Source organism: Mycteria americana, chromosome 1 (genome assembly GCF_035582795.1).
Source record: "Mycteria americana isolate JAX WOST 10 ecotype Jacksonville Zoo and Gardens chromosome 1, USCA_MyAme_1.0, whole genome shotgun sequence".
Classification (NCBI taxonomy): Eukaryota; Metazoa; Chordata; class Aves; order Ciconiiformes; family Ciconiidae; genus Mycteria; species Mycteria americana.
This window is the reverse complement of record NC_134365.1, coordinates 177,984,531-178,007,741: the sequence shown is the minus strand read 5'-3', so window position 1 is coordinate 178,007,741 and position 23,211 is coordinate 177,984,531. Positions and strand designations below refer to the sequence as shown.

The window sequence follows — 23,211 nt, the reverse complement described above, 5'->3', positions numbered from 1 at the left end:
AACACCTTATTTACACAAGTTCCAGTGGGAACAGAACTGCTTTTAAAGAAGAGTCATTTGTTTTGTTGATAAGTAACTGCGTACTGCATGATATAAATCATTAATAAAAAGGACTTTTGTAAGGTCGAGACTAGTGTTGTGGTTTAGCCCCAATTGGCAATTAAGTACCACACAGCCACTCGCTCACCCTCCCCGCCCCCCGTGGGATGGGGAGAGAACTGGAAGAGCACAAGTAAGAAAACTCATGGGTTGAAATAAGAACAGTTTAATAACTGCGGAAAAAAAAAATTGTAATGAGAAGGAAAAAAACAAGAGAGCAAGAAAGGAACAAAACCCAGGAAAAAACAAGTGATAAAACTGCTCACCACCCGCTGACCGATGCCCAGCCAGTCCCTGAGCAGCGATTGCTGCCCCCCAGCCAACTCCCCCCCAGTTTCTATACTGAGCATGACACCATATGGTATGGAATAGCCCTTTGGCCAGTTGGGGTCAGCTGTCCTGGCTGTGCCCCCTCCCAGCTTCTTGTGCACCTGGCAGAGCATGGGAAGCTGAAAAGTCCTTGACCAGTGTAAACATCACTTAGCAACAGCCAAAACATCAGCGTGTTATCAATATTATTCTCATACTAAAATCCAAAACACAGCACTATACCAGCTACTAGGAATAAAATTAACTCTATCCCAGCTGAAACCAGGACAACTAGATAAAAACATAAAATAAAACATGAATATTTTCTGTTATAAAACATAACACTATATTATAAAACAAAACACCCAACACTAAAGGCATTACCTAAAATGACTGTCTAAAAGCTGTCATTTCTGATTCTCTTTAAAATAGAAACATTAGTGGAAAAAACTTGTGTTAGTTTTAGGGAATTCTGGTTATATGGAATAATTGAATATTCCCAAAGGTTTTCTGATATTTGTTCATGTCACTTTATGGCAAATCCTATGACATTTTAATATTTTTTTTCCACTCCAAAATGTAAGAATTATTATATAGAAGTTATATATTTTTGGAGTGCTTAAAGGAATTTTTTACAGCCTAACTGAAAAGAAGACTAGTGAACTGCTACCCTCTTTTCTGTATAGCTCTTTCCTTACCAAGAGATTCTCCTTCATATTTGCGTCAGTTACCTATTTAGGTCACATTCGTTCCACTTGAGTAACCATCTTTTCAGTTCAAAATGTAATGTTGCAGATCGTTAGATCAAGGTCATCATTTCGCACCTACTCATAGCAGCATCTCTAAATCTTGGACAAAATGGTCAGAGTACACGTCAGCAACAGCTTTAGTAATAGCAAAATCAGCAGAAAGTCTTACAGGGAAAAAAAGTAGAAATTTTGTGATGAGCAATGTAGAACTCCTACCCTTCTTCATGGGTTTAAATACTGAATCATTCTAGCTATCAGAAAAGTACCTTTACTGTGCAAATGTCTACACTGAATGCAAAGGTGGTGTTTGGGGGGAGGGGGAATGTTTAGGCATTTGTATCTGCTTCTGCAGCAAATTTCACTTTGTTTATGCCAAAATCCCCACACTTACACATAACTGAAATGAATATATTGCTCTCATAGTCTCAGACATTCTTCATGAAGTTTATCTGACTTCATGTAGCTTACATCAGGTTGTTCAAAAATATTTACTAACATCTTCAGAAGACAGGCTCTAGATATTGCTGCATTTGACTTAAAACATTGAGTTACAAACAATCTTGCAATACATTTTTTCTTTCTCATGCAATGACCTTGGTACATGATTAGTCTTCAGTCATCAACTATGCCAAAAAGATGAGAATGGCAATCAGCTTTATACAAAATTCTTGATTTACAAAACATTAGCAAGGAAATGTAATATGCTTAACTTCAGAAAAAGAGTAAGTGTAATGGAAAGATAACTTTCAATATTACTTGAAAAGGTTTCACTGAAACAATTTCACAATTTCACAAGCTTACAAAGGATAACTAAAACATAAAATAGAAATTTGTGTTGTGCAATGGTGCACTGATTTGTAGATGAAGGTAAAATTGTAAGACCTAGTACTTTATTGTTTCATCAGAAACCTTGGATGGGAGACTTGCGTACACCCCTGCTGTGTGCCCATAGGAGCTGTCAGCAGCAGTTGGGCACTCATACAAAACTATCCTGATCATCTACAGTACTTTAATTTCTAAAGTTTTCTTTCTCTGTAGATCTCTCATTATTTCATAAACCTTGATTAATTAAGGCTTATAATGCCCATGAAAGTATGCACAATACACAGAGCTGATCTCATCCAATACCCATCTGGATCATAAGTAGAATTTAAGTTAAAAAAAAAAAAAAAAGTTGAAATGTATCCAGAACATCAAGAAAAATCCTTAACTTCTTATCTGAAAGCATTTATGCTGCCACAGTCAAGGTATAGGTTTTAAATTTACCACACACTGCTGTTTATCATGCATATAGCTATTAAATGAATTATATTTCACCTGTCTGTCTTTTTCATGTATTCTGTCTTCAGTACTAGTCACTGAAATAAGTCAGGATTTTTAGAGATGCTTCTGTCTGAAAAATAGGGGTTTGTGCACATGTGTGTGTATAGAGGAATTGCCTGAGTGCATAGTATGTTTATTATAAGATCCTCAATATTCTATGTATTTGCTGTTCAGTTATCATTGCAGTTTCATACCCAATATCTTAAAGACAGTCTAGTAAGTCATGTTTTTCCTTTTTATCTTTAGATGACTAAAAAAACACTATAGTGATACGAGTGAAATAAACTATAATCAAATACATTTTTAATGTAATTTCACATATTTTTTAATACAGTTAGCCGTATTTTAATTTGGGCCTGTGTGTGTTTTACTTATACTGTGGTATTCCATCTGTTTTGTTATATAGGAAAATATGTCTATCTCTGCATAATCAGCACATATACTGCAGCCAAAAATGAATAATGATTTTTTGCTGTATTTAGTTTATTCATATCTTCACATTAAACCTGTATATCCCATATCCTTAAGAAAACATACCATAGTACCTTCGCAACTGCTTCCTTCCATCCTCCTATTCTTGGGAAATTGGATTTTCTGGTTTTCTGAAACATTTAATCATAATCACTTTTGTTTGTCCATGGGGATTAGAAAAAAGTAGTTGTCTACAGATTTCTAACATTGGTAAGACATCCTGTCACAGCCTGTATAGACTGGGGTAGGCAGTATTAACCAACATTGCTCACTTCTTTGAGCTGAACGGTTTGGAGGTTGTTAGGAGTTGGCTTTGCTGACTGCCATCTACTACTAATGGCAGAGAGGAGAAGACTTTCTGATCTTAGCTGGGATGTGTTGCTGTTAACTTTTGCTTGTCACTGGAACCAACATCTCCCTGAGTCACTGTTCCTCCACTGTGCAACGCCATGGTGGTTTAAAATAAGTTGTTTGATTCTAGGTACTGATCTCGCCTCAGAAGCGGTGAATGTGAATGAAGAGAGCGTTCCTTCCCTCTTTCTGCTATCTGTCCAGGGGATACTGTACAGTCCCTCCAGATCTGGTGGCAAAAAGTGACTCACAGCTCAAGGATACATACCACACCACAAAGCTAGCCTTGTGGCCCTGCAGTGTAATTATTGGTTATATATGCAGTCGTTCAGAGTTAATGAAATAATGTGAGGCCTGTGTCACAGACAACTGGAATGGTGTTTTTCTATCAGGTTTTGGATGTTTAAAATTGTGTAGAGGTGCTTGAGCTTGGAAAGGCTACTAAAATCTTTTTCAAAGTTACTGCAGGATGGAAGGAATCAAACATGCTGCGTTCTCGTCCAGTCTGCCACTGAGGAGTGGACCCTGAAGTGAACGCTGCACTCAGGGGTTTGTTCCATTTTGTATTACTACTCCCACTAGAACCTAGTAAGGAACAAATATGTATGAAATACAAGCATTCAGGACCAGGGATTGAGCTGGATGCCATGTTATTTGGCAGTAGAGATGCATCCTGTTAATTTGATTACTCTTAGCTCCTAGCTGAAAACTGATTGGATGTAGACACGAGGGCAACGCAATAGTCTTACCAGCCCCAAATCCAGGACTTAAGTACAGGTCAAGCACACAACTTTAAACAAGTCTTTTATGTTGTAAAAGGTTATAATACATTGCCTATCAGAATGCTCACAACTACTTCAGTCTTTAACATGTCATCCTTTTGTGTACAAAAATATTGTTATCTCTTTTTATTTAGGGGGAAATTCAAGCACAGAGAGAAGAAACAAAATCCTCATATTGAATTTAGGTACCAAAATGTTAAGTGTGAATATACTCTACCAATAAGTGGCTGCTTCCTAGAGTGGATTCCTATGTGAAGTGCCTTGCTTCGATTTACAGGACACGAGGAGAGTAGGCTTAGTGAAGGGGAACTGTGAACATAACTGCATGCATCAAGATGCTGTCTAGGGCTAGTCAAAAGGGAAATGCAGAAGTCAGAGGTGTCTTAAGGCATACGCACTCTGCAACTTTTGGACTTTGCTCATGGTTCCTATCCCTCACTTTCTCCTCCTCATTCTGCTAAAACTAAAAATAAAATACACAGGTCTTCTGCATGAAAGATTGATTGTGAAAAGTATTCATATGGGAACCGTAGGATAAACATTCTCAAACTGTTGATGTTACTCCCTTCTCCAGAAGATCTTAAATTCCTCTGTGAAATAATAAATGAATGAATAAATAAATACATAAATAAATGAAAGCTATAAAAGTGACATTTCTAGAATAGGTCCTGCAAGGTCAACTCTTCATAGACAAGGTGGGATTCAAACCTCTCCAGCTCAAGAGTAGACAAGAGAAAGACATGTTAGGATAAAGAACACCGCTATTTTTGTCTTATTCTATTCCCTGCAACATCCTGTCTTTATGTCAGCATAAAATTCCCTATTAACTCTTTAAATGATGTCAGTCTTAGACTTTACATTAAAATGTGTTGTCTTCATGGACTACATACAATCTTTCCTCTCAAACTCACGTCTCTTAATCTCCTATATATTATCCCATATCTTTTGTCCCTCAATTACATCTTTGGCTCCATTTTTTCTCCTCTCTCCTCTGACTTCTATTTCCCCTCTAAACTGTTCTGAAAAAATTACAAGTAACATATGAGTAGTGTGAGGTGGTGCTGTTATTTTAGAGAGTGTAGACAGAGAGGTTCAGAGGAGAAATAATTGTCTGCAAAGTTCCTTTTTTTTTCCTCACAAGAGTCTGGGGCAATTGCAAAGGCTGCTGTAAGAGGGAAAATATGTAGGGCAGAGCATGTGAAGAAATGGATTGGAAGAGAGGTGAGATAGCCATGTACAATGTACAGTTATATAGTTTTGGGACCAGTAATTAATCAAACCACAGGAATCTGCATAATTTAAAAATTATCCTACAGCTGTGGGTCAGTAATTTATGAAAAATCTCTATGTGCAGGCTGTGATAATTTTATTTGGGGATAATTTTAAGTAATGTTTAAAACAATGTTAAATTCAAGGCCATATTTACTTTATAGCACGAATACAACCATCACTAGGAAGGGTTAAAAGTGATGAAAAGATAAGCTGAAAGTAGAAGAATTGTGAAATATTAACAAATATGTTTTAAAATGTGTTATGACTCACGCTTTGAGAATTGTATACTTGCTTTAAAATTTAGGAGTTATTTTAGTCACCACTCAGATGGCAGGGTTAAACTTTCAGGAATAACAGCTTTTCAGGACAGCAAGTTTATCTTCAAGTTCTTTATAATGCACCTTCCAAATGCTCTGTGTGGTACTGGGAATGAACAGTCCCTTGGCCCCTGGGTACCTTGGTGAATGAATCTGGAGAGGATACTACAACCAATATATACAAAATATAGTCTGGAACATTTCAGTTGTCTAAACTGAATAACTATCCTTCCTTAAAAATTGTGTATTTTGAAGGTACACCTTTATATCTTATTAATTTTTCAAAGGAAGTGTTCAACTATAGTAGCACAGGAAGAGGGAACAGGGTACAATAGCAGGCAGTTAAGGAGCTTGACAAAAAACCATTTTATTGTCACTGTATCTGTTTCAAACAAGAAAATGAAAATCTGCAAGAAGTGCAAATAATAAAATTATAATGAGTTATGAATACTGAAAGAAAATGTTAAGTTAGTTACTTTAGGGAACATATAGCAGTGGTACTGCATAAAAATGTTGTCTAATAATTTGTACTTTGCAAGCGTTTAATCTGATTCTTCACGTTAACTAAAATGAATCAGAATTCTAGAAAAACAAAAGCATTTGGACTACAGTTACTGAGATATGTTATGTACGGGAACCAAGTTATGCCTGAAAGAGGAAGACTGAAAATAGTTCTTGCCTCCTGAAACTTTTGTTTTCAAAGAATCTATTATTTAAAATTATTTTTAAAATGTCAGCCTTGTTTTATCTAAATTCTCATAGAAAACAAATGCAATAGAAAACTTGCCTGGTGTCCATTTCCTTGTCTTGAACTGCCATAGCCTGCATTACCGAAACCTGTATGGTCTTTCCCCTTTCACTCTAATATAGGACGGTACTAACAACTGACACGAGAACTAGAGTATGGTTCACCTAATTTTAGTATTTACTCTATACATGTCTATACATAAACTATACACTTACTGCCCACTGTAGTCAATACAGATGGTGTATTGGGTCTGGCTGAGGTGGAGTTAATTTTCCCCACAGCAGCCCTCATAGTGCTGTGCTTTCTATTGGTAGCTAGAAAGGTGTTGATAACACACCCGTGTTTTGGCTGCTGCTGAGCAGTGCTCGCACAGCATCAAGGCTGTCTCTCCAACATTCCCCCCTCACCAGTAGGCTGGGGGTGGGCAAGATCTTGGGAGGGGACATAGCCAGGACAGCTGACCCAAGCTGATCAAAGGGATATTCCATACCATATGACGCCTGCTCAGCAATAAAAGCTAAGAGAAAGGAGGAGGAGAGCGGGCATTCATCACTATGACGTTCGTCTTCCAGAGCAATGGCTACACGTACTGAAGCCCTACTTCCCAGGAAGTGGCTGGACATGGCTTGCTGATGGGAAGTAGAGAATAAATCTTTTGTTTTCCTTTGCTTCCATGCATGGCCTTTGCTTTTATTAAACTGCCTTTATCTTGACGCATGAGTTTTTTCCATCTTATTTTCTTCGCGTCCCCATCCTGCTGAGGAGGGGAGTGATAGAGCAGCTTGGTGGGCACCTGGCATCCAGCCAAGGTCAACCCACCACAGATGGAGATAGTACAGTTGGTCTAGTAGAGACCAACATTTGCTAGACAGAATAGCTGTACAGAATCCATTGGCAGCACTGACCAGGACTACCCTGGGAGCTTATACAAATACCTCAAATTGCAGATACCTACATTTTCATGACTGAAGCTGTATCCCTCCCCGCTCCTGATTGATAGGATGAACTGAATCCATCCTAGTTATCAAACACAGCCAGGAGATTGAACAAAGGAAGAAACTGTGTCTGTTTAGAGAATATTATAGCACTGTGGCTGTAGTGGGATATCACCACTATTCTTATTGTTTAAATTCATCTTCTACCTATCTTTGTGTGTCTTCATTCCTGCTCTGCAAAAATATTTGTTTGTTTCCACCATTATCTTCTTCCCATCATCTCACCTTCATCTTACTATCTGCTTTTATCCTCTTCCTTTATTTTTTTTTCAATTAATTTACCTCTACCTAGTTAAATCTAGCGAATAAATATATGGCTGTAGAATGAACCAATATTTGCTGCTATCCCGTTATTTATTTTTGTATGCCTTACTTCTTCTGCCTCTGTTTTTCAGTCTAATATATATAGTTGATTTTTACATTAATTTTTCAAGTGCCTAGCACAATGGGATGTATTTGTGAGTAGTTCTTTACATACTATCACAATAAACATGATTAATAATGTAGATTTTTCTGGCCCTGAAATCTACAGCCTGTTTAAATCCTGCATTTATTTGTTTTTATTTACTTAAAAGTAATAAATTTATGACTATTCACAGTTCTAAGTGCACCACTACATTGTTATTAGCACAATAAAGTCACATCAACATTACAGTAAATTGAACAATACGCTCTTCATTGATCATTTTGCTTTCCTGCAGCTTCAACTCAGTTTAGAACCTCTCTTTTATCTTACATGTAGTGTTGAATTTATTTATTTCTGTTTCTTCTCCTTTCTGATCATTTTTTTCCTATACTTCTGCAGTTTTCTGTGGCATCTGAGAAAATCATAACTTCCTGAACATGTGGAACAGAGGCTTAATCTAACACCATGAGGCCTCCAACAGAACTATCACTGTTATGTGTGCCTAAGTTATTTAGCTATGCTATGAAAAGAGTCCTGTGAGATCATATATATATGTATGTTACTGTGAAAAGCCTACAGAGAAAAAAAAAAAGTCATAATGTTGGTTAGACAATTATAGACCCTTTATGACCTGTAGACAAGTTAGACCATTTATGGTCTCTCTGTTTCAGTAATGTTTCCAGTTTCCTGCTTTCTTTCTGATATCATACTAGTTTAATAAAGGATTTGCTTATTTCTTATTTTTCCAGTCATGTAAATATTTTATCAGTTTGTAGAGAACAAATATGGTAGTTGATATGACAACTGAGAAAAGGACATGACTTCTTCTAAAAACAAAAAAAGAAAGCAACATATTTAAAGATGAATGAGGGACTAAAATTACATCAACTTTCTACTGACAAGTAGAGAGATGGAACATCAATAAAAAATTGAAGTACATACAAAGGTTAAGTTTAATGTGACTCATAATTTACTCTTAATTACTTACTGATTACTTTCTGTAAAGATAGACGTCCATCATAATCACTTTGACCTGCATAATCCTGTAATACTTATAATACCACTGACCACCTAAAGTCAGTGAGTGTCCCTTTTTGAGAATATATATGGAAAAATGTCCCTCACAGCAAAATGATGCAATACCTGCCATATTTCATATTTGTCTGAAGTTCTTACATTGTTTTTAGTCACATAAGTACACTTGCAATGTGTGGTTACTGCCCCCACTACTCTTTTAAGTGAAAAACTAGGATTTTATAAACATCTATTAGTTTATTATTATCCAAAGGTTTTTAGGAGAACAAGTTATATTTTCATATATGATTACAAAGACTATGACTTGGCATTTTATTATATGTTTAAGGGTGTATTTATGACTAGTATGCTTTCCTAAAGCTTTGTGCAGTGAGCTTTTGTTGCAGTGTTCTGCTGCAATTTGACAGTCAATTGGATTGATGAGTCACTCCTTTTCTGTCTGTTCATCTTATTTTGATAGCTCTAGTCACTCCAGTACCTCAGGGACTAGGCATCAACACCCACTATCAATTTTGGAAGAAAAAAATCACCATCAGGAATTGCTCTTATGACATTCTCTTTTAGGAACTCTTGTACTCCCTGTTATTATATTATTTAATTTATTTATCTCTAAAATAGAGACTTAAAGATAGGCAAATACTCTATTCTACTTTCCCTGTTTTATTTACAGATGAAAAATTGACATGTATGTTTAAAAATATATGCATGTCTCTCTATATAGAATGTACACTTTACATATAAACATATGTGTATATATATATATATAATATTAACTTGAACTCATGCTCACATTCAAGTTCAAATTCTCACCTGCCTGCATGTCTACACCTGATAAGAAAATGTAGTGATGCTAGCCAGTGATGCTAACTGATGGATTGAAATGGTATGCCTCTGTTTTGGTGTTGCGTTTCACCTGACCATCACTTTCTTGCTCTCAGGGTCTACCCTGGCAAATGTCCGGTGTCCTGTGACAGTGCAATGCACGCTGCAGTTAACAAAGCAGCTCTCATTTCTTTGAAATCTTTTCCTGACAGTATGACAGGACTATTGCAGGGGCTTGCTGGGCACAAGAGGGCTGTCTTTACAGCAGCTGGTAGCCACAGTCCAATGGAGCTGGTATTAGAGGCTTAGCTGGACAGTCTCATGGCTTTATTCCAGTCCATAACCTAGATTTCTTTCTTTTAGAAAGAAAGGTTTGTGGAAAAGGTTGTGGATAAGGAAGAATCCTGGTGCTTATCCAGTTCCTACCCACGTAGGGGACTGGACCATGAAGAGAGGTGAGAGATATATCAATATGGATATGACCAAAGAAACAGTCTAGTTAATCACCATCAGGAAGAAGATTTGCAGGACAGAGTTCAGGCTTATGCACAAAATGAATTCTGCTGTCTGGCAGTTGCCCAAAGTCAATGTTAACAAAGAGGCCAACTAGTATGAGAACAAAATGAAAATGAGAAGTAACCTATTCTAAAGCCAAAAGTGGCCTTCTGCAGCAATGAGGCAAAAACCTCTGTAGTAGGATTTTCAAGAGGTCCCTGAAGTACAAGCCTCTGGAAAAGCTCTAACTGTCACAGTGCACTACAGCAAACACCACAGCTTTTCTCACTGAACCAGCCTATATGTAACCTACTTAGGACATTAATCTGGCAGAGAGCTCCTGGAGCCTTTTTACACCTTAAGATATCCTCTGCAGTCAAGCATGCCTGTGTCAGGAATGAAAATGCAGTGACTATGTTTCTCCGTATACTTTGAAAAGATAACAATGATCTCTGCATAAATCTCCAACCATCTCTCCACAAATCATCCCCCTTATTTCCCACCCTCCAGGGGACCGTGTGGTGTCAGGTCCAAACTGTTGAGACTGATGTGCAGAAGAAGATATAAAATGAAGTTCAGGATCAAAAAAACTGCAAGAGTGCTGTCTATTGTGAAATCAAAAAATGCTTGCTGACATACCCTTTCACTCCCACTACAGTTCATCTGGGTTTTTGCTAGTCAAGCACTGCTTACTTGCCAAATTCCCAGTCCCTGTAATTTTTGACACCTCATCAGCCTCATCCTCTTCTGCAAGATTTCCAAAAGATAATCACACTCCCCAAAATAAACTTTGGAGAGGTTTCTCCATTATAAGGAGCTTAGTCCTCCATATTCTAAAGTCAAGAAACAGCCAACCACAAGAGAGGATGTGGAATAAATAGAGTTTTGCAGAAATTTTGGCTAATCTTCATCCTTGATCTGGAGGCAAGCTATCAACTGGCAGTTTTGTCATGTAGAAGTACTAGACAGGAACCAGGAAAATAGCAACAAGTGGAGACTTTGCTTCACCAAAATTTCTCGCAACGCTGCAAATGTCTTAGTCCTGCTAAAACAGTCTTTTCATTACCCTTCAAACATAAAGCCCCTTGGAGTGCAAATATTGGCAAATTTCTTATAAATCAAGTACTCAAAATAATCTAGACCAATTTGAATCACCTGTAGTGATGGAAACACTCCCATCAGTACACTAACCCAGTCGACTCTTGTGTATATGTAGCCCAGTCCACTTTCAGATGTGTAGGGAGCATTATTGTGTGAGATATTTCTCATTCAAACTTGACTCCTGCTATCAAATGTCTGTTCCATTTCTCAGTAGGCTACTCAAAGTAACAAGCGGGCTCACTCCATTTGGTGTTTGTGTCCGAATAGAAACACACAGTGATGAGACATTGGCAGATTGTCTCTCATATAGCAGATCATTTAGCTCCTCCCCTTCCTTCTCCTATTGTTTTTCTATTACTACTTGATTACTGGTTTAAGAAGAGCAGAGTCACAACTCCTGATTCCCCAAAGCAGAGGAGGATCTTTAGGGCTCAGAGGAGCAGGAAAGGGATTTGATCCACTTAGGCTCCTGGCAGTGGCAGAGCTGCTACCTGAAGTCATAAAACATAATCAGTTGCTTAAATATATGTTAAAACACAATTGCAAAATATTTACAAAAAACCTTGATGTTTATGAATTATTTAGCTCCAGTAGCCTTAAAATAAGACAAGTGTTTGAGGTCATTACAGAATCAGCAGAAAAGGCTGTGAGAGAAACTGAGAATGACATTGCTGCCCATCTGAATTAAGGTACTTAAAACAGGAAAACAGACATATTTTCAAAACAGTCTTCACTCAGTGACAAGAGTGTTCAGCAAAACTAGCTCAAAGCTGTTATCATCAAGATGAAGTGATGCCCTTGTTGGTAATGAGATTAATGACATGCCCATCAACAATGATGCAGAAGATGATACAATCAATAGGTTTCAGGAAATCAACAATAAAGTAGAGAATATACTCAAAAAAGTATATAGCTAGAAGAGATGATTTAAGCATTGTGTTAAATCTGTGCATTTTTTTGAAAGAAGTTATGCATTATTTATTTCCTTGTATTAGCATCTTTAAATATTTAATATGAATAAAATTAATATAATGACTCCAATCTTTAACAGAAAGTCTTTAAAGTAAGATTATCATAGACAGATCATGCCTGTTGTCCTGATTGTCCCATTGTCATTCACTTAGCAAATGAGATCTTTAAGTTCTCAGAGTGATACTTTACAGCTTCTCCTTTTATTCTTTTTCAGAGCAAGTAAATTAGTTCTTAGCATTTTTGTGATGTTAACATTTGGCAATGTAATAATACTTTCTTTCTGAATTATATGCAAACCATAAAATATATGATGGATGAAAAATCAATATTCCAATATGTTATTGATTTTATATACCCAGAGGACCTGACATTTAAGTAGCTAAACTGATTTGTCTAGTAAAATCTCGTTGGACTTAATCAGGATTTTGCCTCTTCTCCTCTCCTAGAAAATCCTTTTACTTTCAAGATCAAATCAGTTGAACTAAAGAAAATAATCTATTGTTTTGTCAGAAATAATCGCTCAGTTTTCTTCCTAGGAAAGGTAGAACATTGTTCTCTTTTTTAATCTAAGCTGTCCCAGTACTTCTCTGTTTGTATGGGAATGAAGAACAGTCTAAACATTATAAAAAGAAGTAGGCTTAAAATGCAAACAAACTTAATATAATTCTCATTGCCTCCATCTAGAGTAAATTTAAGGAAACATGGGCTGTAGAGCTGTAAGAGGAATCTAAATTCATGTATTCAGATCCCTCATGTTGTAGGATTAAGCTTAGTATGATTGAAATATGTTTGTTCTCAGTAATCTCCAATTAAAGATATCCTAAAATCTCTGTTGATGATAACTTTCGGTGGTTCCACCACCTTTTTGTTGAAAGATTTTTCCAGTTTAATTATTACTTCTGCAGAGCCATTGCAGGAAAACAGTTTAGAACAGAACAGCACTAGGGCAAGACAGGGTTTTTTTCTTTAATTACATTTTTTTAAAGTTTTTTCCCATGACAAGTACCTAATCAGAAACAATGATCAGTGTGTCATTAAACCAAATGTAATCCCATGACTTGAATTAGGAATGGCTTAATGCTCATTAAAACTATTTTGTTTGTGTTCTCATAACCTATGAAATTTGAGAAAGCACATTCAAAACAGTACTAATGTCTGATGTGTGGGGTAAATTTTCCTCTCTTCAAGTTAAACAGAGGACTTCATGTAGTTCTGTTGAAAGTTGGCAAGGAATTGTTAAGGTTTTAATTAATGACTGTATATTTTTCACAGATAGTTGTTTATGTAAATAATAAATGAATAACAAGAAATTCAGAGAAATAGATAACATAGTGGAAGATGAAGAGGATTGCAATGGTCTTTTATTTACACAGTATTTCATTTCACAATCTTAAATAAAACTGTATCATATGTGAGGCTTTCTCTTACTGAAAGTTAATCACACCTAGGAAAAGAAACTGATGGCCACAATCTCCATCCCAGATCGTGCAATCACAGAATCACAGGATAATTCAGGTTGGAAGGGGCCTCAGGAGGTCTCTAGTCCAGCCCCCTTCTCAAAGCAGGGTCAGCTATGAGATCAGACCATATCAATTTGGGTCTTGACAACCTTCAAGGATGAAGACTGCCCAACCTCTATCGACAAACTGTTCAGTTTGCTTGACCATCTTCATGGTGAGGACATGGCACTATTTTTAAAAATTTATTTGTTTGTTTGTTTAGACAGGCCCACATCCAGCTGTATACTAAGACTGCTCCATGACAGGACTGATGTGTTAACAGAATAGGAGATGTTACTTGATTTTGTGGCTGGGGCTATAAGCAGAGGTCACAGCTGCTTCACTATTTACTGCAGGAACAGGGGAGAAACTGTAGATGTTTTCTACACAGCTGTTTCCTGTTTAGACTTTGTTGTGTACAGCTGCAGCTGGTGCATTGGTTGAGATGTTCTATTAAGTTTTACTCACTTTACAAGTTGCAGGCTGATCATCCATGCTGAGAATCACTAAAGTCAAGGAATGAGATTTTCAACTTGGCTCAGTGTTTTTTGAAAAAAGTCTAGAGAATGCAAGAGTGGTATGAAATGATGCAGCTGGCCTGAATGCAGTGATGTCATGTACTAAAACAACCTATAGTGACTAATGATTTCTGATAAGAAATTCTAGGCCTAGAACTCTTCCTGTAGGAAGACTGTCATCAAACAGAGTTAAAAAGACGTCACTTCCACGTTCTTCATTGCGATCTTAGCATCCACAGAGACTCTATGGGCATTCCAGTGCTGAGAACTGAACTGATTGGGTTTCATGAAATAGAATTCAGCCAAAAAAGACTAAAAGTATGCTTTTCTGCCCATTGACAAGATATCTATAATATTTTAGCTGACTCAATTATCTCTTCTTCATCCATGAGCTGATTTCATCCAAGGACTATGGTAACTTGAGAGGTCTTCTGTTCTTGTCTGCATTGCAGTCTGGAATGTATTATATTCATGTTCCCAATACTGAAGACTGTTTTATAGGACCAGTACCTATTCCACTTTGTATTATTATTATTATTATTATTATTATTATTATTATTATTATTATCATCATCATCATCATCATCATCATCATCATCATCATCATTATTACATATTAGCAAGGCACCTTACTGGATAAACAGAAGTCAGGCACTCCAGGCACTGCTGGATTAGATGCTCAATATGTAATTTAATAAAACATTGTGGCAAACTCAGACTTAACCAATATTAGAAAATATGTAGCTGAGCATAATTCAAAGACTGTATTTGATATGTTAGTAAGATTTTCTGAAATCAGAATGACAAAGCTTTTAAACTATACTCTTTACCATGAAAGTAGACAGCGTTATAGAACTCATATGCTATAGTTCTAGGTTTTAACATGAATAGATTCCACATATAAAAACTTTCAAGCATTATGACATAACTTTATTAATACGTATCATTATAATATGCCCTGCAGCACTACCAAAAAACTCTATCACATAATCTGTATTTTTGTTCTTTCTAACCTAAAGATTAATGCCTTTACACAGTTCTCAATTTTAAATTGGGGGGAAAAAGATAAATAAATCTGTCTCTCTCAATCGAATGCAAAAATTGCTTCATATATCTTATGGCTTCATAAAACTAGCAGGGGATTTAATACATCCATTTGAATTGTACATTATTGCTGCTCTGCTACACTTAGATACAAACCGAATTTAAATTATATCTTTTTTAGTTCAATTAACAAAAGTATTGCTTTCATGATGTTAGTTTCCACTTGGTTCATTGCTCTTCTGTTCCAAAGAATGAATGAATCCTAAAAGAAATATTTCCCATGGAATTCTAACCTTTTATTATAATCCAGAGAGTTAGTTGGTAAAACTTAATAATTATGTTGATTCCTTCTGTAGGGATATTTAAACTTTAGAAATGAAGCACTGTTATGTGTAAGTAAAAATAAAATGTTGGTTACATTTCAGATGAATTATCAAGTATCTGTCTTAAGGATTAGCTTAAACTCATCTGTCATTTAAATATTTGTGGTTTTGCTTTAAATTAACCTTTCACACTCATGTTACAATTAGTAGGATGCATTACTCTTTCACTTTCTGGAATCTAGTTAAGTTAATTATGCTTTCTTTATCTCTCTGGGTGGTGGATTGACCCAGGCTGGATGCCAGGTGCCCACCAAGCCGTTCTATCACTCCCCTCCTCAGCAGGACAGGGGAGAGAAAATATAATAAGGCCCATGGGTCAAGATAAGGACAGGGAGAGATCACTTACCAATTACCATCACAGGCAAAACAGACTCAACTCAGGGAAATTAATTTAATTTATTACGAATTGAATGGGAGTAGAATAATGAGAAATAAAAACAAAACCTTAAAACACCTTCCCCCTACCCCTCCCTTCTTCCCAGGCTCAATTTCACTCCCGATTTTCTCTGCCTTCTCACCCCCTGAGCAGCACAGGGGAATAGGGAATGGAGGTTGCGGTCAGTTCATCACACATTGTCTCTGCCGCTTCTTCCTCCTCAGGGGGAAGACTCCTCACGCTTCCCCTGCTCCAGCATGGGGTCCTTCCCATGGGAGACAGTCCTCTACAAACTTCTCCAATGTGAGCCCTTCCCACGGGCTGCAGTTCTTCATGAACTGCTCCAGCATAGGCCCTTTCCACAGGGTGCAGTCCTTCAGGAACAGACTGCTCCAGCATGGGTTCCCCATGGGGTCACAAGTCCTGCCAGCAAACCTGCTCCAGCGTGGGCTCCTCTCTCCAGGGGTCACAGGTCCTGCCAGGAGCCTGCTCCACTGCAGGCTTTCCACAGGGTCACAGCCTCCTTTGGGCATCCACCTGCTCCGGCATGGGGTCCTCCATGAGCTGCAGGTGGATATCTGCTCCACTGTGGACCTCCATGGGCTGCAGGAGGACAGCCTACCTCACCATGGTCTTCACCACGGGTTGCAGGGGAATCTCTGCTCCGGCGCCTGGAGCACCTCCTCCCCCTCCTTCCTCACTGACCTTCGTGTCTGCAGAGTTGTTTCTCTCACATGTTCTCACTCCTCCCTCTGGCTGCTGTTCCCCCCAGCAGTGTTTTTTTCTTAAATATATTACCACAGAGGCACTACCACCATCACTGGTTGGCTTGGCCTTGGCCAGTGGCTCTATCGGACATAGGGGAGGCTTCTAGCAGCTTCTCACAGAAGCCACCCCCGTAGCTCCCCTGCTACCAAAACCTTGCCACGCAAACCCAATACACTCATTTTTTGTTAATAAACTCTTCATTTTGTATTTCATCTTTGTATATTACATACAAGTTACTTCTAACAGCAGAGGCTTCTTAATGACTTTTTCATGATTAACTGGTAAGTTTTTTTATACATAATGCTTTTTATAGCATTTGAGTTCTTCTGCAAAAGTAAAACAAATGACTAAATTCAGAAGGAAATGGTTTTGACTGTATATGGAAACATTCTTTAAATATTTTGTTTGAGATTGTAAGTACAACATTCTGTACTTCCAGCAGAAACATATCTGAAAAAACCTATATGAGTACCTAAAATAAGAAAGAAAATATGAACCTAGATTAAAATACAAGTTCTAATCTTTGATGAAAATGTACATGTAATTTCACAGGCTTTTTTTACACTTTATGGAAGGTTGGAATGAAGTATAACAAGATTAGTTATCTTAGATAGCAATGCCACTGAACTGTAAAAAAATATCGTAAAGTTAGAGCATACAGTGATTCAGACTTGCATTACTTTGATTCTATAGGGGCCATTTAGGTTTTTTTTTCATTTTTCACTTTTCTTGGGGGAGGGGGTGGGGAAGTAATATATATATATGTATATACACACACACACATATATATAGTCCAGGGACTGCTTTATGTAAAGAAACATAAAATATTTGTCAAGATGTTGGAAGTAATCAGAAAATAATATTAATGTTTTGACACTTTTAGAAAAAAAAAAGAGAGCCAACGCCAATTTTGTATACATTTTGTATACATTATCCTATTATTATGTCTCATCAGGTGCTACAACTATTGAAAAGTATGATCTCCGAACAAATATATGGATCCAGGCTGGAGTGATGAATGGCAGGAGGCTTCAGTTTGGTGTTGCTGTCATCGATGACAAGCTGTTTGTCATTGGAGGCCGGGATGGTTTAAAGACATTAAACACCGTTGAATGTTACAATCCAAAGACCAAGGCTTGGACTGTGTTACCACCAATGTCAACACATAGGCATGGCTTAGGTAAGGAAAAAAAATGTTTTAAAAAGACACCACATTTTTCAGATATGTAATTTGTAATGGAAAACTCAGTAGTTTTAAGCTATTGTAGCACTCTAAACAGTAGCAATAACTGATTACATTGTTCTTGTTAGATTGCTAAGAATATATAGAAGGTTTTTATTATTTACCAAAATAATACTGGGAACAAGAAAATAAAAAACATCAAAGAAAAGGCAGAGGAACAGGAAAAGAAACCCTGAAACTTACATAGGTTAGTAAGAAAATCCAGGTTTGTATGCACTGATTTTGAAAAAGGACATCTTTATTTATCAAAAAATCAAGGTATTATTTATTTTTAATCGAAGCATTATGTGTTTTCATTTATCTGGTATGACAGGAAATAAAGGTTATAAACACTGTGTCAGTGATGGACTGATGGACTTTACAAAGTATTTGTAGCAATAGTTTCATCATGACTAAGAGCATATTTTCCCATAGTCTGTTTTCAGATAAGTTGGGTTTTTTTTTTTTTTAATAGTATTATCCATACCACTGTCAGCATTAGTCAAGCCACATTGTATCCCTGTTCTCTACTCAAATAAATATATATTTGGTGGGGTTTTTAATTATTTTTTAAATTAAGCAAAAGACAGTCATATTGTTTTCTTGAAAAAAAGGTGTCTTTCTATTACGTATGTCATATATATACTGTAGGAAAATGCTCTAATTTATTCAATTACATAAGAAATTTTGTGATGTTTCAAAAATATCCTTTTTCATTCTTAACTGTAGAGTGACAAGATTTTCTCACTTAAAGAAAGGAAGTTAGAATCTATAGGACATACCCACCAGAATATAACTTGTATAAGGTATAGAAAACTGAACAGTTCATTATCTGTTCTGCTAAAATCCCCTGGTGTGATAGAATCATTACAACATCATGAAAAGTAGAAATGGAAAAGACATGCTAGGTTATCACGTCCATTCCCCTGAGTTACAATCAGCAGCAAGTCCTTCAATGTACTACTGTATCAATATCTCACAAAATGGAGATGCTTTTTTTTTCCCCTGCCATTTGACACTTATATCATAATATGCATTTGTACAGTGGCTGGCATAATGCATTTTTGCTATTAAACATGTCTTACAATAAAAAGTCGTGATGGGAATCTATGTCAAATGGCATAATAACACTAAACAACTCTGTGATTTGAAATTGTTTCCTAAGTTTAAATTTAATTATAATGCTGCAGAAATACATGTAATGTCTTTTTTACCAGTGTTCCAGAATTTTACAGAATCTGTTATTAGTTTCAATGCTGTTCCAAGGGTGGTAAAAATGCAACAACTTCAGCTATAACACAGGAAAGTATTAATAAAACATTAGGCAATGCTTGATAGAGGAAAAACTTTTCCCAGTGACAAGAGAGATGAAGCCATGACCAAAAACCCATTGTGATCAGTTAAAAAAAATATGTATCATTTTGGATTGATAATTCTACAGATACTTTTGGTCAATAGATTTAAAAAATACCTTTATAGTTTAAATAAAGCTGTTCAGGAACATTGAGGTTATGACTGGAGAAAAACTGGTATATTTTCTACAGGAGAAAAAAGGGACACAAAAGGCATTTGACCACTTGAGGGTTTTTGGGTTTGTGTGGAATTACTTTTGAATTTTTGTATTGCAGAAATCAGGGCTTTTTGCAAACAACATGTAAAATGAGGAAAGAAGTATAAACTGGGATTTTATTGGTGATGATGAAAATGATTAAATGCAGTTATTTGGGAAGCAGTAGAGATGTGCTTTTTTTCTTTATTTGGAATTGCGTAAGAGTCATGATATATTATTTCCTGAGAAGCTTAGCTAATAGAATTTAATTGCTTTTTTGTTTGAATTTTTTTTTTTTCCAGGAATCCCATAAAGTTATTATTTTAGTAAATATCCTTTGTAATGAGAAATTAATCTGCAGTAAGAAATCTTTTTTCATTTGTTTTCTAAAATATGTGTTATGGTATACCCATGTAGTGATAATGCTAGAGCTCTTTCAATTGGATTTTGTATACAAGATTTGAAATAGGCACCCATCCTTTAGACTAATGTCTTTTTGTTGACATCAGCAAAAAAGTTTCAGATGTACCTCATTGTAACTAAAGTCACAACCAGGCAATACAATTCACTTTATTCTGTCTTCATATAATCTTCAATAGAGCTATGTGTGTAGAAGTTGATATATATAGAAATGAGAAATGAGAAAACGAGAACTGACAGGTCTTGTAGTGAAAGTACATAGTGTAGGAAGTCATATGTTAGGCAGTTTCAGCACTGTCAATGGAAGATGAGTGGAAGCTGTTGTAGTGGTAGTGTCTGGAATAAGTGGTGCTAAAGTACAAAAAAGAAAGGGTAGACGGTGGGTTCCCAAACTATTATTTCAACTAACAGTGATTCTAATACCCCTGTCAAGTAGGCCATAAAACAGTATGGAATATGACAGACTAATATGAAGCCAGAAAGACAGTGGAAAGCACAAATGAAATATGGAAAAGGTGAAAACTGAGAAACAGAAAGACCAAATCAAGACCCATATAGACAAGGCAGAAAGAGACTGAAAGAACAAAGAGGGAAAAAAAACGTAAAACAGATTGTGGCTTATAAATTCAGCAAAGAAATGGGAAAAGTGGGTACAGAATTGCTTCATAAAAGGACTTGAGAGGCTACATAGAGGAGGAGGAGGAAGAGAGGAAATAGGGAATCAATGATAGACTAAATTTAAACTTTAGATATCAAATCCAGTGGAACCATGGTTTTAAAAAAAATAAATACAGGAAAGACAAAAGAGTAATACTCAGCTTGCCTTTCCAAAGTAAACAATTTAAGTGCCTCAGGGAGAAAATTAGGCTTCCAGTATAGTTAAGGGAGAAGGGCAGTCATTTCAGGTTTGTGTCCTAAATTGTCTTGCCCTTTCCATGAACTATGTAAAGTGCCTAAGCTCCTATTTTAGGCTATATTTACACTCTTTGTTAAGCCTAGACTTGAGGTTTGGATTTTGGCTTTGTAAATATACTGATCTCACTGTCCATAGTCAAACATGTATTTGCAAGACGATCAGAATGGGAGGAAGGATAACAGGGCATGGTATTACCTAACAAACTCCTACGCAGCTTAGAGTGGAGGCAGGTTACATATTTTTCCTCTTCCTCTCTTAGAAGAGACAATTTTGCCAGCTGGAATTGGCTGAGTGAAAATGCTATGAAAATATTCACTGCTGATGGGAAAGCCTTAGATTTATTTATATAGCATATAGGCCTAGGGTAGATAGAATTCACTCTACCCAGAGTGAATGGTCCCAGAGGACCTAGCGTTTCAGAGTCTCAGTTTACACAGTGGGTTATGGCTTCAACCCATTGTTCTGAACCAACTAAATATGTAATGTAAATATATCCTTAAGGACCTAAGGGGTATGCTTAAAGTTAGACAGAGTGAATACCTGCCTATAATGTGATCGTCATGAAACTGGTATGTGCAGAAATGAATACCTAAAAGAGTAAGTTCAAGAATCAGAAGAGGAAAAAAAAAATACAGGAAGTTAGGGAGTTGTAGGAAAAATATCCTGGAATATCTTTGATGGTGATGATAAAAAAATGTCAAATGGCATTATGTGTTTGCACAAACGTCTATTTCTATATTTCACTGAAAGAGGATGATTCACCCTGCTTCTTAGACCCAGGTTGATTTTCTACTTCCATGCTTACTGCTCTAGAATCCAACACATGAGGCAGAGAGAAGGAAAATAAAAGATTAGCTGGGAAAAAAAACAGGGAGAGCTCTGTAATTTTTAAGTTGTAATGAGAACTGTTAATAGAGGAAAAAACTGTGGAGAAACTGAAGTATCGGTCAAAAAGCTGGTTAGTAATATAATAAAGGGAACAGGTAAAATCAGAGCTAACAAATCAAGAATAAGGTAGGACTTCCTATTTATTTTAGCCAAAATCAAAGACATGATTACCCTCTTTTTGATCCATAAATAGTAATGGTACATAAATGCATATATATGCATACCAATTCAAATATATATTATACATGTGTATATATATGTATACATGTATATATGTCCGTATATATAATATATATCATGATGTTCACACACATATCTGGTTAGTCTAAACTTATTGCAGGTTTTTTTCTGTGGACATTGTGATTCATAGCACTATCAGTGCTTTGGCCCATAATATAGAACTAGTAGCATTTTTCAGCTTGTAAGTTATAAACTACCCTCAACTTCACCACAAAGTAAATAAACCAGTTTACCTGTTAGAAGCATTCATTTATTTCCAGATCTGTGTGCCTTCTAGAAAAGCTGTGGGTCCTTTCCTTGCATTGTCAGCAGTTATAATGTATGCAATGTCCAAGCATTAAGAAGTTTAGCTGATAGCTGAATTCCAAATGCAGCTGCATACTTAAGTCATTACATTCCTGAAACTGATAATAATAGGGAGGCTTGTTTATTGAATACTGGATTTCTCTTAGTAATTTTACTTTGCATAGAAGACCATTTTTGAAATAATACAAAAGCTTAAAGTCAATGCTTCTATTCATCTAAATTTTCTCCTCTGCACTTTAAGTACAAGACACTGAATAAAGTAGTATTTCCTAAATTATGAGGTGCAATTAACTTTTTATGGATGTAAATTTTCATTAAATGCTAGTGACAAAAATGGTAATCCAAAACACTGACACCAGTCAAAGTGGAAGTTTGCAATACAGGCATGGAACTATAGATTTACAGAACTATTGTTGTGGTTCTTTAAAAGGACTATACATATTAAAATTTATAAAGAATATAAATGCCATTAAATGTCTTATGAGTTTTAAGAATAATAAATGTTACGTAAAGTTTAATAAAGTGAATTGCTTACCCAGCAAGATATTTTTGGTTGGTTGTTTTTTTGGGGGAAAGGAAGGTTATTTTCCTTTGTCTCAACCATCATGAATTATCTAATAATGATAATTAAATTCTGGCTATTCAAAGACAAATTTTGAAGCTTTCTTGAGCATTAAAGAAAATAATTTTCTATTCATTCTGAAAAAGGTCTACAAATGCTAGGCCTAATTTTCATCATTTCTTTCAGATTATTATTTCTAGTGATTTTCTATATCCCACAGAAATAACTGTAAGATTCATGTGCAGACTTGGACATAACAGAGTTGTGTCATGA

The 23,211-nt window shown here is 36.2% G+C and overlaps 1 protein-coding gene across 2 annotated transcripts in view; it reads left to right on the top strand.

Annotated features, from left to right (window-relative positions):
* The window catches only part of KLHL1 (kelch like family member 1), a 251,190-nt gene that overhangs the window by 183,234 nt on the left and 44,745 nt on the right, over positions 1–23,211 (top strand). For both annotated transcript variants that reach the window (XM_075491973.1, XM_075491972.1), the window contains one exon: positions 17,791–18,015. In XM_075491973.1, the coding sequence (XP_075348088.1) occupies positions 17,791–18,015 (225 nt within the window). The remainder of the gene's footprint in view (positions 1–17,790; positions 18,016–23,211) is intronic.